Genomic DNA, 15,866 nt, shown 5'->3' on the forward strand with positions numbered 1-15,866 from the left:
TCTCTCTCTCTCTCTCTCTCTCTCTCTCTCTCTCTCTCTCTGGCTTTCTTTTTCAAGTCTTCCCTTCCATTAGCAATTGCTTCATGGGTTGGCTGCTGAAGGAATATGCGGTTGCTCGCTTATTCCTTTGCTTTTTAAATGCAAAGCGATGTCGTTGCCGCCGTTTAAAACGAGCCTGTTGATTTTGGCAGGTCTCTAGGATTTGCATCTCCTCTGCCCAGGAAAGCATGGCCGCGGAGAGGAAGGTTGTCAAAACCGTGCTCAGTAAGGAGCAGGCGCAAGGAGTCGGGGCTCGCGTGCGGAGGAGTATCGGCCGGCCCGAGGTAAGCCCGGCTGCCTCTGCTTGCTTCCCTGGTGACACACGAAAAGCAGCCCTCCTCCCCAGCCTGGTGCACGCCAGATGTGTTGGACTACAGGCCCCATCATCCCCAACCATCCGAGTAGAATGCTGTATTGTGGATGTGCAGAGATTGTGACCTAGATGTACCTGCAGCCTCTCCACTGGTAGTTTTAAAAGAGGGGTACGGTGCCATCACTTCTGAATCAGCAGTGATACTGCTGTTGCCTGCCACCACTTTCCCTGAATTTAGTTGCAACGCTCTGCGTAACTGGGAAGGGATCTTTCCCGCAACAGTATACTGTTCCTTCTTGTAATGTGAAATAGTTTGTAATGCCCGTTCTTGAGTAAGGCCCTGTTAGCTCTACAAGCAACTGGTTCCCAGCAGATGAAAACTGCTAGAGTTGATTTGCTGATATGGCAAGAATTGCAAGAATGCAAGAATTCCTGCTGTTTCGGCTTGAATTGAGAGTGTGGCCATGATGAAAGCCAGACCTTGCACACCTGCCGCTTCACCTTGATGGATGAGGTAGGGCAGCCTTCCTGATTCCATGCCTTCCAGATGTTTTGGACTTTAACTCCCATCAGCCCCAGGCAGCCAGGCCAATAGGCAGGAATTTTGGTTGGTAGGCTGAGGCAGGGTGTCCTCTGGCTGGAGCCTGTGTGTGGGCTGGTGCTTTTGAGTGCCTGCAGATGCTCGTGGGCGCCCCCCCCCCCCCACACACACACAAGCTGGGACTGGAGAGGGAGGTGTTGGGTGTGCTGGTCTGGCACGGTCCATTGACTCTGGGAATCCTTTCAGGCATTACAGTGGTAAGAGGGGTGGACTGGTCTGAGCAACTCCATTATGCCAATTAAAAGGGCAATCCTTTGAATGTTTAGATGGGGGGTGGAATACATGGCCCATCATGCTGTCTCATCCAAGCTGGCCAGGACATGCTGGGAGCTATAGGACATTATCTGTCCAAACATGCACATGCTTGTACCCTAAGCCTCTTTGCAGTCCTGATCTGCCTAATATTCTGCCCATTTTTGCGCCTTAATATAGTGTCAATCCACTACAGGAGTACTGATGCAGAAAGAACTGGGAGTGGACATCTTTTGTTTGCTTTGGTTTTGGCAGATTTAAAGTCTATTTTTCTAGGGTTTTAAACACTGGTTACAACTGAAGTAAAATAAATTTCTGATGCCGTTACAACAGTAAAAATGAAATATTATAAAAATGGAGAGGCTATTTTAGTTGTAAAAGGCTTGCTTGAAATGTTTTTCCAGCGTGGTTAAAAGCTCAGTTGCCCCCAGCAAGTGGGCAAATCTCAAGCATATAAAATGCAATTTATATGAAATCTTCCAGTTGAAAAATCTGGATCCATTTCTACTGCTTGATGAATTCAAAGGAGGCAAACCAGCTGGCTTTCCTGATCACCCTCACAGAGGTTTTGAAACAGTAAGTAATCCATATTAAGCTAACCTTGTTTACATCTAGGATTTTAGTGATAATACCCGTCACTGGTAGTGTGTTGAATACCTAGTGATAAGTAGCTCTTGCTCAAGGCAAGATGGTTGGCTTGCCATTCTCTCCTCTTTCTTGCACAGATGGATATGTGCGCATATTTTTTTAAAGCATATTTTCAAGTCCTTTGACTTTTCCAGAAAATGCAATCTCTTTTTACTGATTCTTTTCATCAGTGTCAAATATAGCATTAACACACTCTGAAGAGCAGAGTCAAGAGTAGGCATGGTTGCCCAGCTGCCAGGCGCTCCCACTGCAGAGGACTGGACCAGAATAGGAACGCCATAAAGGAAGCATGAATGAGAGCCATTTCAGTGCAACAGCAAAGAGCGCTTGGGAACAAGGGGGGACTGGGAGAGGTCATTCAGAGCTTTTGATGAAGCAAGGGCAGTGTGAGCTAAAGAACTCTTCCTGATAAGGGGGGAACACTGTTACTCTGTCTCAGTAGCTTTTAGTGTTTTAAAGAAGGATATTTGCTCTGATTTAAGAGATGAAAAGCACAGTCTTATGGGTTGGTGTATGCTGGCCTTTCTGTGCTCCAAACACGTATAGAACTGTGTCAAAATTAGAAACTAGTAAGGGATGCAGGCCAGTAATAATGTAGAGTACTCAGAGGGATTTTCTGGACACAGCTCTGAAATGTTTGTAATTTTCAATTCCAGCACAAGAAAAAAGGGTTAACTTGGTCCGGAAGTGGTTCCCTGCATTTCCTGTCTCCTGCTTATGTTCCCAAATCCTCTGACATGCCTGAAATCTTTCTTAATGTTTCCTCTCACAGACAACTGCTCTGCTACTTCAGCTCTCCCAGACAGGATCAGTTGTGGTAAATAATGATCTAGGTCCCTTCAGTCCTCCAGTAAATTCAGTCATGTATAAATGGTTTGATGAGCAGTGATTTAGAAAAGGAGGCTGGAGAATCACTTTATTTCATTAATGTGTTTCAATGCTTTTAGTTTATGCTAAGAGAAGAAAAGAACATAAGCATAAATAAACTATGATGACGGATAGTAGAAGCATATATAAGTCAGCAATTTTATAAAAATTCCTCATTTAGAGGCTGGATAAATAAGGTTCTGAAACCATGGTTGAGATGGCAGCAATGGTGGAATCTTCTTCATACTTGATTGGCAGTATAAATCTGTCATATGGAAGGAATGGGCAGCAAGGGTGAGTAGATCTCAATTGGCAAATGACTTCATAAAGTGAGGTTCATTATAGAGTTAGTAGTTTGACTTGCTCTCTGGTATCTTCGTTACATATACTAAGATCAGAAAAAAGAGGCTTATGAGACCTTAAAGATTAAAAGCTTAAGTGTGGCAAGAAGTTCTGGAACAGACTCCAGAAAAGGATGTATCACAAAAACATCTGTTCATCTTTAAGGATGCAATCCTATGCATGCATAGAAGGGGGGAAAGGCCTCAACTCCCATATTCCCTTGCCATCATAGGAACTGCAGGAGTTTTCTCTATCCAATCATACATTGGATTGAGCCCTAAGATGCTATATGGTTCTATTTCCTTACAGACTTACTGTAACTGACCAACATGGCAAGCTCTCTGTCTCTCTGGAACAGTTCCTTCATGTGCCAGCAGGTGGCATTGCTCAGCAACAGTTGGGGTAAGACTGACTTGCTGCCGGGCAAAAAGACCTCTTAGGAAAAGCCCACTGGTGATCTTCTCTACTGTGGGGCGTTGGTGTTGCAAATTTAGAATTGCTTCCCATTAACTTTAGTGGTCAGGGATTCATTCCTGTAATATCAGTAATTGTGGCGGCTTTGTGCAGTCATTGTGCCGCAAGACCTAAGAGTATGCATAGAGCTACAGCCTTATTTTAAAACACTGTTAATGTAAAATGAGAGTTGTAATTCTGTGCACATACTAAAATCCCATTATTTTCATGTGAAGTTAATGGCATATTAGGTAGAAATATATGCCAACTTAATTTTTGAGGGTGACAGGATGCAGTATCTGTTTTTTACAAGAATTGTGTACTTTGGTCTTTAAAGTGCACTCTTTGTTTTCTTACATGGGGGTGGGAGGCAAATTATGGGTCACTGTGGATCAATTCTACTCCTCTTGGAACCCAGGAGGGTTCCCACTCCACCAGATTTGTCTTTGAAGTTTTGTGGTGAGGAAAGAAGCATCCCATTTTTCCTTAAAACAATGCCGGTGGGAGCAAACGTGCACTCCTTGGATGCTTCGGTGGCAAACTAGTGGTGGGACAGGAATGTACAAAATCAGCTGAGTGTGTGTGTTACTCATTCGTGCCTTAAATGTTGCTTAACATTTTGTAGTTTTCTGTCACTTTTAGTTTATATGATAGCTGCACAGCGTAAAATAATCAAGCTCTTTAAAATCTAGAGGACTTGAAAGTGGTTTACTATCAGCATGATGCCTAATATGTATTTACTTGATTACCATTTCTTGTTGTGAAGTTGTATTTTTCTGAGATTTGCAGCACTTAGTTCTCATTTGACAAAGAAAAATCTTATTTGTATTAGAGGGTAGTGTAGTGGGCTTCATATTCTCAGCTTGACAAAAATAAGTGCATTTAACTGCAGTATTAAGGCATAGCATTGATGTCCGCCTGTTATATGTAGAGCTTTCATGTAATTGTGTGAAAGCCACTGTGGTGCAGTAATTGAGTGGTTGGAGCGGGACGCAGGAGATCTGGGTTTTAGTCTGTGCTCAGCCATTGAGTGACTTTGGGCCAGTTGTTGAGTCTCAGACCAAACCACTTCACAGGGTTGCTGTCATGAGGAGAAAATGGAGAAGCTTATAGCTACTTACAAGAAGAAGGAAGGCGAGGTATAAATAATATGTGTTATTAACAAGAAGAAAAACAAGCTGTGCATTTCAGTGATACTGTGATACTGGGTGCTGTCCAGGCAGCCAAAACCCTTATTCAGCTCATTGTCCTTTCCCCCAGGGACATTTTCTTCTTGGAGCTAGTACCTGTGGCATCTCTGAACTGCCTTCCCCCTTTGCCACTGCAGTCCTTTATGCTCTTGAAGTTTGGGGTTCAGTGTACTGTGAAGGGATGTAAGCTGGAAACACTGTTGACCCCTGATCCCCATTTGTGAATAGGATTTTCACACACTAGGATTTTCAGACTTTAGCTATAACTAGGTTATAAAACCCATCTCAGAAATACAATTTCCCTGAGGGCAAGGGGACTCCTAGTACTAATTTAGTTGACCCTCTGCTTTAATGGTTTGTTCCATTATTGAATTAAGGAATGTTTTATGGACAGCCAGCTCTTTGTTCATCTCTTCCTGAGATTGTTGTTTTTGCAGGCTGACAGATGAATTAAGCTTCTGGAGTTACTCAGTGTCCCTTCACAAAGTACTTCTAAATCTTTACAGTATTTAAATGACCTGGGTTTGTTTTTGTTGCTTGTTAAAAGCTTCAAGGCTGACACTGGATATTCTAGCGGAAGCTTCTCCAGTTTGGTGCCCTGATGCATTTTTGGACTATAAAACTCAGAATTCTTGACCATCAGCCATATTAGATAGAGCTGATGGGAGCTCAAAATATTATGTTAGGAAAGGCTGCTTTAGTGCTTCAAATATGACCTTCAGTAATATGGACCAACAAATGAATTAACTAATTTCTCAAACATCTTTATTGTGGTTGTGCTTCCTTCCCTCAGCCAAGCTCTTGAATGAAGCAAGAAGTTCTTCAGGCTGCTTCTTTAGCATCGAGACCATTTGTTCATTCAGTATTCCTGGCAGTGCTGAGTTATAGCATTTTGCCTGGTGTCTTTTCATTATTTTAAGGACTGGGTTTGCAGGTGTACAAAGTGCTCAGCTGTCAAGAGAGCAGTAGTTCATAAAGCAGATGGTGACTTGATTGTTGCCACCCGGCCTTTCTGAATGTCATACTCTGCATTTTTATACCACTGTTATTTCATGACCTGCAGACTTGGAACTCTTTCAAAAATATTGGAGTCGTTATTTGTGAACAAGTAATTTGATTATGCCACCTTCCCCCCACCAAATCTTGTGGTTTGGATCCAGAGGTAATCCTAATGTGAGGGGGTATCACACGGAGATGGGTAGAGACCTGTTCTCCCCTGCACAGGAGGACAGGACACGCCCCAGTGGAGCAAAGCTCAGAGAACCAAGGTTCCATTTAGATGCCAGGAAGCACTTCCTGACAGTTAGGATCCCGAGGGTATGGAATGGGCTTCCACGAGAGGTGGTTGAGGCCCCATCGGTGAGGGTGTTTAAAGATAGGCTGGGCATGCACATGGCAGGCATGTTGTGAGCAAAGCTGGCTGGAGGCGGGGGTCAGACTAGATGGCTCAGGAGGCCCCTTCTGACTCGCTCTGTTTCTATGTTTCTAATCATAGTAGAGTCCAAGGTTTAAGTCGCAGTAATTTCATTGAGTCAATGAAGGAAGTATGGCCAAGGACCTTTCCACATAAGGCACCTAATCTGACAATTTACCAAAGCTTCTCTTTCTAGATTCTGTGTGGGATCAGCTCCTTCACACATTTTTTCCTCAAACCCTTTCTTTTATTACTTTTCTATATGTTCTATTACATAGCCACAAGGTGGTGCTGTGATACACAAGAATCGCATAAATACATGAAGGTTTTATGCTGCTATTCACAGACAGGGTGGAGGAGACAACCTAGTGCATGCCAGCTTCATTGTAGGGTTTGGGTTAAGACAGAGGTTATTTATTTATTTATTTATTTATTTATTTATTTATTTATTTATCACAGGCATTTATATCCTGTCCTTTCGCCAAGCACTCAGGACGGCTTACAGGTGCTCAGCACGGCTCAGGTTAGGGTTAGGGTTAAGAAAACGGGCCACCCCAGTGAGATCTAGCAGCTAGTAACGTGTTTGCGGTGAGCGGAAGGGAAGAGCTAGCTAGAAAAATCCTGCTTATCCTAGACTTTTTGAAAATGGCTATTGTGATATATCTGTGTATATGAGCTGCCCAGTGACCTCCTGGAAAAAGGTCATTCTATGGTAAACGGCAGAAAAAATCTTCACCCACCCAATGGTTCTGAGTGTTCAAGTGACTTAACTGGATGGAATACTGAGAGTTGTAATCCAATAGCATCTGGGAACAAAAGATGAAACGTTAATCCGCGGTGGATCGGTGGATCTTAGGCTGCCCCATAGCCTAAGACAGATTGCAAGGTGAGTTGATTTGTTTCTTTGTAAGGAGGAGGGTGAAGTGGGCAGACCGGAGAGGTTGGGGCAGTGAAGGGCTTTGAAATAGTTTGCAGGGGAGGAGGTTTTGGCAGATACTGCTATTTTTACTGTTCCAGGACAAATTGCAGCATGGCTTAAACCTGTTGCAGGATAAGACCTCAGTCATCTTTTGGCTGGATTTGGCCATCTTAACAGCAGTCAGAGATAAAGGGGCAAATAGTCTTTTTAAAGCAAATCCAGCTTAGTAGTTTATGCTCTGGAACTGCAAAGAAAGGGGGCTACTATTGGAGGATACATCAGTGATATCATATTTTGAAACAATAGCTTCAGAGTTTAGGATGTTTACATTCCAGATAAATTTCCCTTATACCATGCTCTAGTAGGAATTATCATTCCTAACTGATTAAAACTCATGAAATAAACAAATGATCACCCATATGCCTTCTTGCAATCTACTAAACTTGAAAATAATTTAATTCTAGACAAAGTTGTCAGCTTATATTGAACAACTCAGAACCGCTAAATGATGGTACATGTGTGCACACACACATTTGGGATGGGGGCGTGGAATTCTGGTTTATACCTGAAGCTGGCTTCTAAAAAATAATACCTTGTGATCCTCTGCATCTGTTCCTGTGCCCTCTTGCTTCCAGTAGATGACGGCTGGCCGTGGGATTCTCCACGCAGAGATGCCCTGCTCCCAAGAGCCAGCCCATGGCCTGCAGCTCTGGGTCAATTTGAGAAGCTCTGAGAAAATGGTTGAACCTCAGTACCAAGAGCTGAAAAGTGCAGAGATACCCAAACCATCACAAAATGGTGTGACAGTGTCCGTGATTTCAGGAGAGTCGCTGGCTGTCAAGGTAACTCATTTCCTGACAGGCGAACAATGATTGTGCTAGTTATTCATTGGCCTGACAGGAGTGGCTCTTGGCATATCTGCCAGTGTTCTTACCCATGGCCTCCTGATCTTGAAAAGTCTTGCACCTTTGCTTTTAAGCCTTGTGTGCTATTTTGTGCTGCTCCTTCCATAACAAGGGGCAGCAAGATTTTGCAGTCACTTCCTGTGCCGCGCCTTGCATGTATGTGCCTTTGTATGGCACTGGAGAACGAATCCACTCTGCTTGCTTTCCCTGCAAGTCCTTCTGGTGGCACATGGGATGGGGAGTGGAAGCCCTTCCAGGTCCTCCTCTCTCTGCTACCATGTTCTACCAGATACGTTTGCCAGACATGCCTAGAACCCGTTCACTGATACAGCTGGCTGTCTTTCTGCGAGTTAATTACATAATCTCCAGGGCCAGACAAGGGCAAAACTCACGCACCCAATCAGCCTACAGCTGTAATTTATAAGAATATGAACGTGGAGCAATTGCTTTAGGAGACTTTAATAGCAGAGGACATTATCCCTTTATTTATCTTGCCATAAATTGCTTCTGCTGCTTAAGGTTTGTCACGAGATGAATAAATTATCATCATCTTCATTACCACTATGTTCTGGTTGCTCTTCAGACTGTGTAAATCTTGCTAGTTCTATAATAATACTTTGCCTTTCAGGAAACGTTAGTTAAATCTTCCTGTAGTCAATTCTTGGTTTGCATTTAAGGCAAGTGGGGAAAGGAGCAAGAGCTTTACTGGGGAGGCTATCAAAGGTTGCAATCTTGGCATTAGAAGCAAGCATTTTGTCAGTTAGTTTGTACGCTTACTTGTTGCACTCCATTCCTGAAGTACATAAAATATCTGAGCACAGCTTGTCCTATATAACGGGCATGCCTTGGTGATGAACTGGAATGTGGCATGCAAAGGAAGCCGGCTGTCTTTGTTCTAGCAAGGAACCGGCATCCAGTTCTAATTAGAAAAGGTTCCATAAGGAAAAACAAGCAGCACGGCTGGCTAAGCTTGTTCCAGCTGGCCCCACACAGAATATTTAAGCCCACCCCACACTTTCCAAGCTGAACCCTGACCTTCGTACTCTGACTCTACATTCCACTTCTTTGTTTTATTAACAGAGCCGTTTTACCCATGTGGAGGCAGGCGGATTGCCTTACCCGGACATTCCTGCCTAGCCCATTCCCAACATAAAGGACTTGACTTTTATTCCCACTCTGGCATTTATTGAGACTCCTCATGAGAATATTGTCAAACAAGAATTCTTTCTACTTTCCTTCCTTCCTTCCTTCCTTCCTTCCTTCCTTCCTTCCTTCCTTCCTTCCTTCATGTTACCTTATCTGCTATAAAGCCATGGACCACAGTTTTAAGCAATAAAACCTTAAAACAGTAAGAGCAAGAACATTAGAAGTAGCTATTTAAAAGCTGCTAAATTGACACATTTTAAATTGAAATGTCTGGATTGAAAATATCTTTTCACCCATTCCAAGAGCCAAAAAGGACAAGGTCAGCTGCGGGGCCAGTGGGAGCAAAGCACTGGACTGAGATTTGGGAGTTGCAGGGTCTAGTCCCCACTTGGCCCTGAATCTCACTCAGTAACTTTGGACCAGTCACTGACTTTTAGTCTAGCCTACTTCATAGGGTTGTTGTTGTGAGGTTAAAATGCAGAGGAGAACCTTATAAGCCACTCCGAGTTCCTTGTAAGAAGAAGAAAGGTGGGCCATAAATGTAGTGTAAAAATAATAAGAGTTCTTGAAGAAATGTGTTCAATGCAGAGTAATACAGAAGAGAGCTCTTTCACATGTGTCTGACAAACTTGCCTATGCAGGTAATGGCAGCCTCAAAAGGGCCGTTCTTGCAGTTCTTAATACCTAAATAGGTTCACAGCAGGCTAGTGGCCCCTTGATAGCAAGATGCCTGTAAATAAAGCTTTAAAAGTTAGAACCAACACATTAAATTGGATCCAGAAATCAACTAGCAAGTTGGTTCAGTCTTTCAGGACTGGTGTAATATGGTCCAGTTACCATTACCATATTGGTTAGCAGTCCAGCTTCTGCATTTTGCTTCATTTGAAGCTTGTTGAAACCTTTTAGGGTAGGTCCGCACAGAGCATGTTGCAAATCCAAAACATGATGTAAGATATGGAAAAGTGTTGAGAAGTCTGACTGATTCCAGATGGGTCATCGCCGATTCAGCCAAGTAGAAGATTCTAAGAAATTAAAGTATATCTTTGAAGTGTTTTATGATGCCTTGTGAAAGTCATCCATCATCATCATCATCATCATCATCATCATCATCATCCTTTATTAGACTTGTATGTAGCACCCCTTAGCCTTAAGGCTCTCTGGGTGGGGCTCACAGAACATTTTATGGCAACAAATAAAGCAATACAGTTAATGCATTTGAACATTGCATAATAAAACAAATACAAAGAAGAACAATAAAAGCAATAAAAGGGGGTCAAATATTCCAGTAATAAAAGCAATTAAAACATCCTTTTAAATAAATAATAGAATAGAAAAAAACTGTAAATAAAGAAAAAATGTCTGGCAGCTAAAATTAATAACATGGCAGTATCAGGATCAAAGCAATATAAGAACCAGTAAAACCAAGTAACTTTACTCTTCAAAATAGTAATGGAAAAGATATGTTTTCAACCGGCATCTACAAGAGAAGATGCCTGGTGGATCGCCAATAAAAGAGAATTCCGTAAGTGCGGCACTTTCCATGTCCTTTCTTGTTTAGCTGTGTCTATTTTAAAATGACTGTCCACTCTAGTGTGGGTGTGGTTTTCCCCCCTCTCCAGGATTTTTAGATGTTAATCTCTCTGTGCTGTCTGAACTCCATAAAGTCAGTCCAAATGTGTTCATGACCGCAGTGTCTAAACCAGAGTCATGTCTATAATGTCTAGGAGGAAAGTACCAATTTTATTATTCTAATCTTATTTCTGGTAAATGTTTGAATTACATCCAGATGAGATAGTATATCCTCACTTCATCCCCATACTTCAATTCCATATAAGAGGTGGGAAACAACCTTGGTCTTAAATAACTTAAATGCAGGATCTATCAGGCACCCACCCTTAGCGTAAAAAAGGGCAAGATAGACCGTATAATCCTAAATGCTGAGGTTTTGACAATTTCCAGATGGAGTTTCCAATTTAGGGCATCCCTAAAAGTGACCCCCTAGGTATTTAAAAAAGCAACGTTGCTTTATTGGATTACCAAGGATGTGCCAAAATGAAGTTCTGGGTTTTTTCCCAAAGACCGTTACTTTGGTCTTAGCATAGCTTATATTAAGATCTTCCCTTCTCTTAGGGCTCATGCACATCTTGCTGTAAAAAAGTATCGGAACAGGAACAGCTCCCCCAGCTTCAATTCATTAGGGTGTAAATCATTGAATTTGTTATTATCGAAAGACCCTAAATGACCCAGGTTTTTAAATTCATCATTGATAGATATTCCATCCCCAACCATCTTCTAGGGGCTACAGTTGTTAATTCCCATCTTAGGGACTGGATATATCACTCAGATGCCCTAATCATCCAACTTCACGTCTGAATTCCAAGGCTGCTCCTTGGTTTAAATTATTTAAACATGACCATTTCAGATCTAATTATTTAGCTAGTGTCTCTAATTATAGTCTTAGGGTTGCCTTTACAGCCCTCCATTTCCAAACTATGTATACAGCCCTCTTATCTGGTCTTTATTCTCATATCCCAATGGAGCAGCATGTCTGTATCTGTGGATCACTTAAGTGGAGAACCTCTTGCATTATATCGTTCACTGACCTTTATAATGTGAACACAGGTAAAAAAATTTGACTAGCATGCTACCCACCTTTAATGCTTATTCTGATAAATTAGTGCTCTTACTATCAGATGCTGAAGCATATGTGGCTTACAGAGTTTCTCTTTTTGCCCTGTCAGCTAAAAAGATAAGAACTAGGGAAGCTTTGAAGGGGGCTTTGATTTATGACCGGTCTCTTTTTTTAGTATTATGTTTTACTACAACTGATTTATGGTTTTATTTGTTAATCCGTTGCTTTGCTTTGCCTATTTGTAATGGCCTATGGCTAAATACGATAAACTTACTACTACTTATTTATGGTAAGGATAAGGATAAGCAGCACACTTTCTGAATTGCTTGACATAATTTCTGTAGAAGACATGACAGGACAGAGAAGAACTTTATTGTTGTTGATATATATAATTTGTACTGCTGAACATCTTCCAAGTGAAAGAACTCAAGTTTCATAATGGTATTCTCATACTGGTATTCTCATACTTATCCTTTTTAAAACTTGTCAGTAACTGTTGGACAATTGGATGATCGGATTGGGTAAACACAGTTGTTCTGGGACTTCACGTCGAGCTCCAGATGAAGAGAGGCACCAAATACTTCATTTAGTGGAAGGAAAATGTCTGAATACTCAGACTGGTCAATGCTGTTATCAGTGCTTGGCTAAAGACATCAATGGGCATGTCCAGAAGCAATGAATTCTGGAAAATGGCTTTGATAGCTATGTGTGCAAAAAGCACAGAGAGAGCCAGCAAGTTGGTTGAATGTCTTGGATAGTATTCAATTATCTGTGAACAGTAATATTCCTTGTAAAAGGAATAACGCTTTGAAAGGTGGAATACAGAAAAAAATATAGCTGTAGCAAACTTTGTGTAGTTTGTAAAGGTTCCTATATAAAGCTTCATATAAATCAGGCATAAATAAAATTTTATACTTTTTATACCTCCTGCATGCCATGGGGTATACAACACTGTTTGCAGCATTTTCCGGGTGTCCATGTTATGCAATGCATAATGTTTCGCACAGCTCAGTCCTGCATGGTCATCCGCCAGAGTCCTGACAACCCTTGTGCCCGGTGAGCGGGTGTGCTTTGTTTTCACTGTCTTCTGCCATCCCAGGCAGGACGGCAGCAGAACGGTAGCCAAAGAGCTGCATCTGGCTTGCTTGGCTACCTAGTTGTGCATACCTGGTACAGACACCTCTGTTGAGATATACCAAGGACTACCTCAGCATACTGTTAAAAAATGCCATGTGGCATTGGCACTCCAGAAACATTGCATCATAAGCACATAAAACTGGGGCCATAAGGCAGACGCTGCAGCCCAAAACAATATTAGCAAGCGAGCTTTTAATCATGCCCAGCCATTGGTACATCACTGATCCTAACCACATGCACGTATTCAGCAATGGGGCATGTCTGCCATTGCAGTGATGGGTCTTGATGAACACAAAAGAATGATTTAATATTGCATACTTTTCTGAGCTTTTTCAAATTACACGTCTTTTAATTTTATCACCTTCGAAAATCCCTCCCTTGAATTTCACTGGCAAATATGTTGGTTGTTATGAGGAGAAATCAGAGCCTCATGGAAGATATATGACCTAATGAAATTGAGTTCATACCCATAGGAGGTCCCTGCCCTTTCTAATACCTGTACAGCATAGGAAAATGTCATCAAGCTTAGCATAAATTCTCTTATTCGTTTTGAAGCCAACCAGTTGAACCATTTTAATATTGGTGGTTTATTGCCATGGATAACTGAAAAAAGTAACGTATGCAAGATGAGCCAAAGTGGGACTCGCATACCAAAGTAGTAATAAATTCTTTCAACATGTGTCTTCAGATATTTCCATAGACTGTTCTTAAGAAACTTTTTTAAATTTAATGTTTTCTTTCCCGGAAATACTGGTTCAGTGTGCTGTATTGCTACTTTTTGATGCATTTTTGCTTGTGGTTCTTTTCTTCGCCAGGGTTATGATTTGTACATGGATCTGGAGTACAAGACACACCACAATTTGGTATTTCATGCTGGGAGGAACTGATATTCCTATTTGTGCTATTCTTGTGCAAATAATGATTCCCTTTTTATGAAAAGACAAACCAGATCTGATGCATGTGGCTTACAGTTAGGTCTAGGTGGACAGTATGCTATTGTGTGAGCGCACTGGCACACATGTGCCTATTTTAGAATAGCCCAGAACAATCATTACTGAAGAAATGTAATGATGACCTTCTAATGTGGTGCTTTTAGGACAGGGGTTGGCACTCTTTTTGGATTGTGGGCAGATTCAGCAATTTCAGAAACTGTCGTGGGCAGCACCACAAAATGTAGACAGCCACAAAGGACAAGCAAGCTGCTCCAATGAGTGTATACATGGCAGAAGTGGAGTCTGAGCCTAAATAACTCCTTTGAACCTCTAGTTTTCAGCACCTGCAGAAGTCTGTTTGTGTAATACAAATTCCTTTTATCTCCCCATCTCCATCTATTCCTTTTCTCCCTCTTTGGATCACTACCCATAGATATTCTCTGTCCCTCTCCCTCCCTCTTGGTTTAGGCATGCAGGCATGAAGTTTTATGGGCCCAGAATCCAAATTGTTGAAATTCTTTGGCACAGAAGTGAGAGCTAAGTAAGAAATTTGTCGTGCAAAACTGCTTTTACTAATAGGTGCATCTTATTCATATGAATCACATGGAAATCAAAATCCATAAGCATATTGTAAAACAGAGAGGCATCTAGAGTTTGATGTTGTGTTTGGATTTTCCATTGGCATTGTTTACATACTTCGTAAAAATGCTGACCCAACTGCCTGAAATATCTTTCCCGCTGGCCTGAGAATGAACCATAGTTCTCTCCTGAATGGGCTCTCCAGGGGTTAGAGGTTATTCTCTCCAGGGGTTAGAGGTTATTACGCTTGCTTAAATAAATCCCCAGTGTCCCTACTGAGTGTAATGAAATCAGTGTTGGGTTTTGGGAATCATGTTACTAAAACACTTGCAATGACAGAAGATCAGAACAGAAAAGAAGCCATCTCCGCACTTTGTAACAATAATCTTTTTAGAGAAAATTCCTGTTTTCCAGACATTCCTAGGTGGGACTGACATGCACATACGATGGTGCTTCAATAATTCACATTGGGAGATTGTTGGCTAGTTTGTTGTTCTGCAGATAAAAGAAGAAATTTGAAAGAATCAGAATTAGTAGTGGTAAAGTCCCTGTCTTCCATATGTTTCTGTAGGTTTCTTCTGCAGCCATCACATGCCATAGCAGCAAATTCTGTAAGATAATTAAATATTGTATGAAAAAGGGTTGGGTTTTTCTGTTGTTGTTATTTTACTGTCACGAATCTCCTACCGGTGGCTTCAATGGATGAACCCATAAAGTTCTAGTACTATGAGGGAGTAGGAAGGGTGTTCCAGGACTACTGAGCATGTTGTCTGCTCATGTCACCCCTCCACTCCTCTGAGCTCTGCAATGCACTTTGTGACTCCAGGTGACAAGAACAGGAAGCCTTGCTATTCAAAATGCAACCTAGCCAGCCCCAGGTCAAGCCAGCAGGAATGATGCAGGTGGTCCACATGTTCTCTCTCTAGAGGGCTGCAGGAGGTGGCCCTATATCTGAAGGCATTGCTGAAGTTGTGCTAAAGTTGCCTAGAGACCCTCAGGATACACAAGACCCTTTTCGGGGCTCTTGTGTAGGGGAAGGGCACTTTAGATAAGAAGTCTTTTTATGCTATTTTGGAAAATGTTTCTGTATTTGTCCTGCTAGGCCTTCGTATGAATTATCAGTGGGCTGTTGAACTTTTATATTTGATATTTGATTTTATATGGTGATGTTTTGATTGCCTATTGATGGTTTACAACTCTATCAATTTTGTTACAGCTTGTTACTGTTAGTGAACTGCCTTGAAATGTTGTGTTATGTAAACTCTTCTGGTGCTGTCGTAAGCCACATGGAGCATAGGTTACTGAGAAAAAGCAGAATCCAAACGCACTGATGATGCTTATGACCCATAGGCACCCTTCATCTGTTTTGGACTACAATTCCTATCAGCCCCAGCTACCATAGGCAATTATCAGGGATTAAGGAAGTCATAGTCAAAACCATCTGGTTGAAGAGGGCTGCCAGAAGTGTATTATAATGCTGGCAGTTCTAGTCTTGTT

The 15,866-nt window shown here is 41.8% G+C and overlaps 1 protein-coding gene across 1 annotated transcript in view; it reads left to right on the plus strand.

Moving 5' to 3' along the window:
- Positions 1-175: 175 nt before the first annotated feature.
- PIR (pirin) overlaps positions 176-15,866 on the plus strand; it is a 33,128-nt gene continuing 17,437 nt past the window's right edge. The window contains 6 exon segments of the mRNA XM_044430943.1: positions 176-323; positions 1,689-1,785; positions 2,918-3,014; positions 3,372-3,464; positions 5,143-5,191; positions 7,677-7,880. Coding sequence (XP_044286878.1) covers positions 228-323; positions 1,689-1,785; positions 2,918-3,014; positions 3,372-3,464; positions 5,143-5,191; positions 7,677-7,880 — 636 coding nt within the window. The 5' untranslated portion in view covers positions 176-227.

Source organism: Varanus komodoensis, unplaced genomic scaffold (genome assembly GCF_004798865.1).
Source record: "Varanus komodoensis strain SLA01 unplaced genomic scaffold, ASM479886v1 scaffold1, whole genome shotgun sequence".
Classification (NCBI taxonomy): Eukaryota; Metazoa; Chordata; class Lepidosauria; order Squamata; family Varanidae; genus Varanus; species Varanus komodoensis.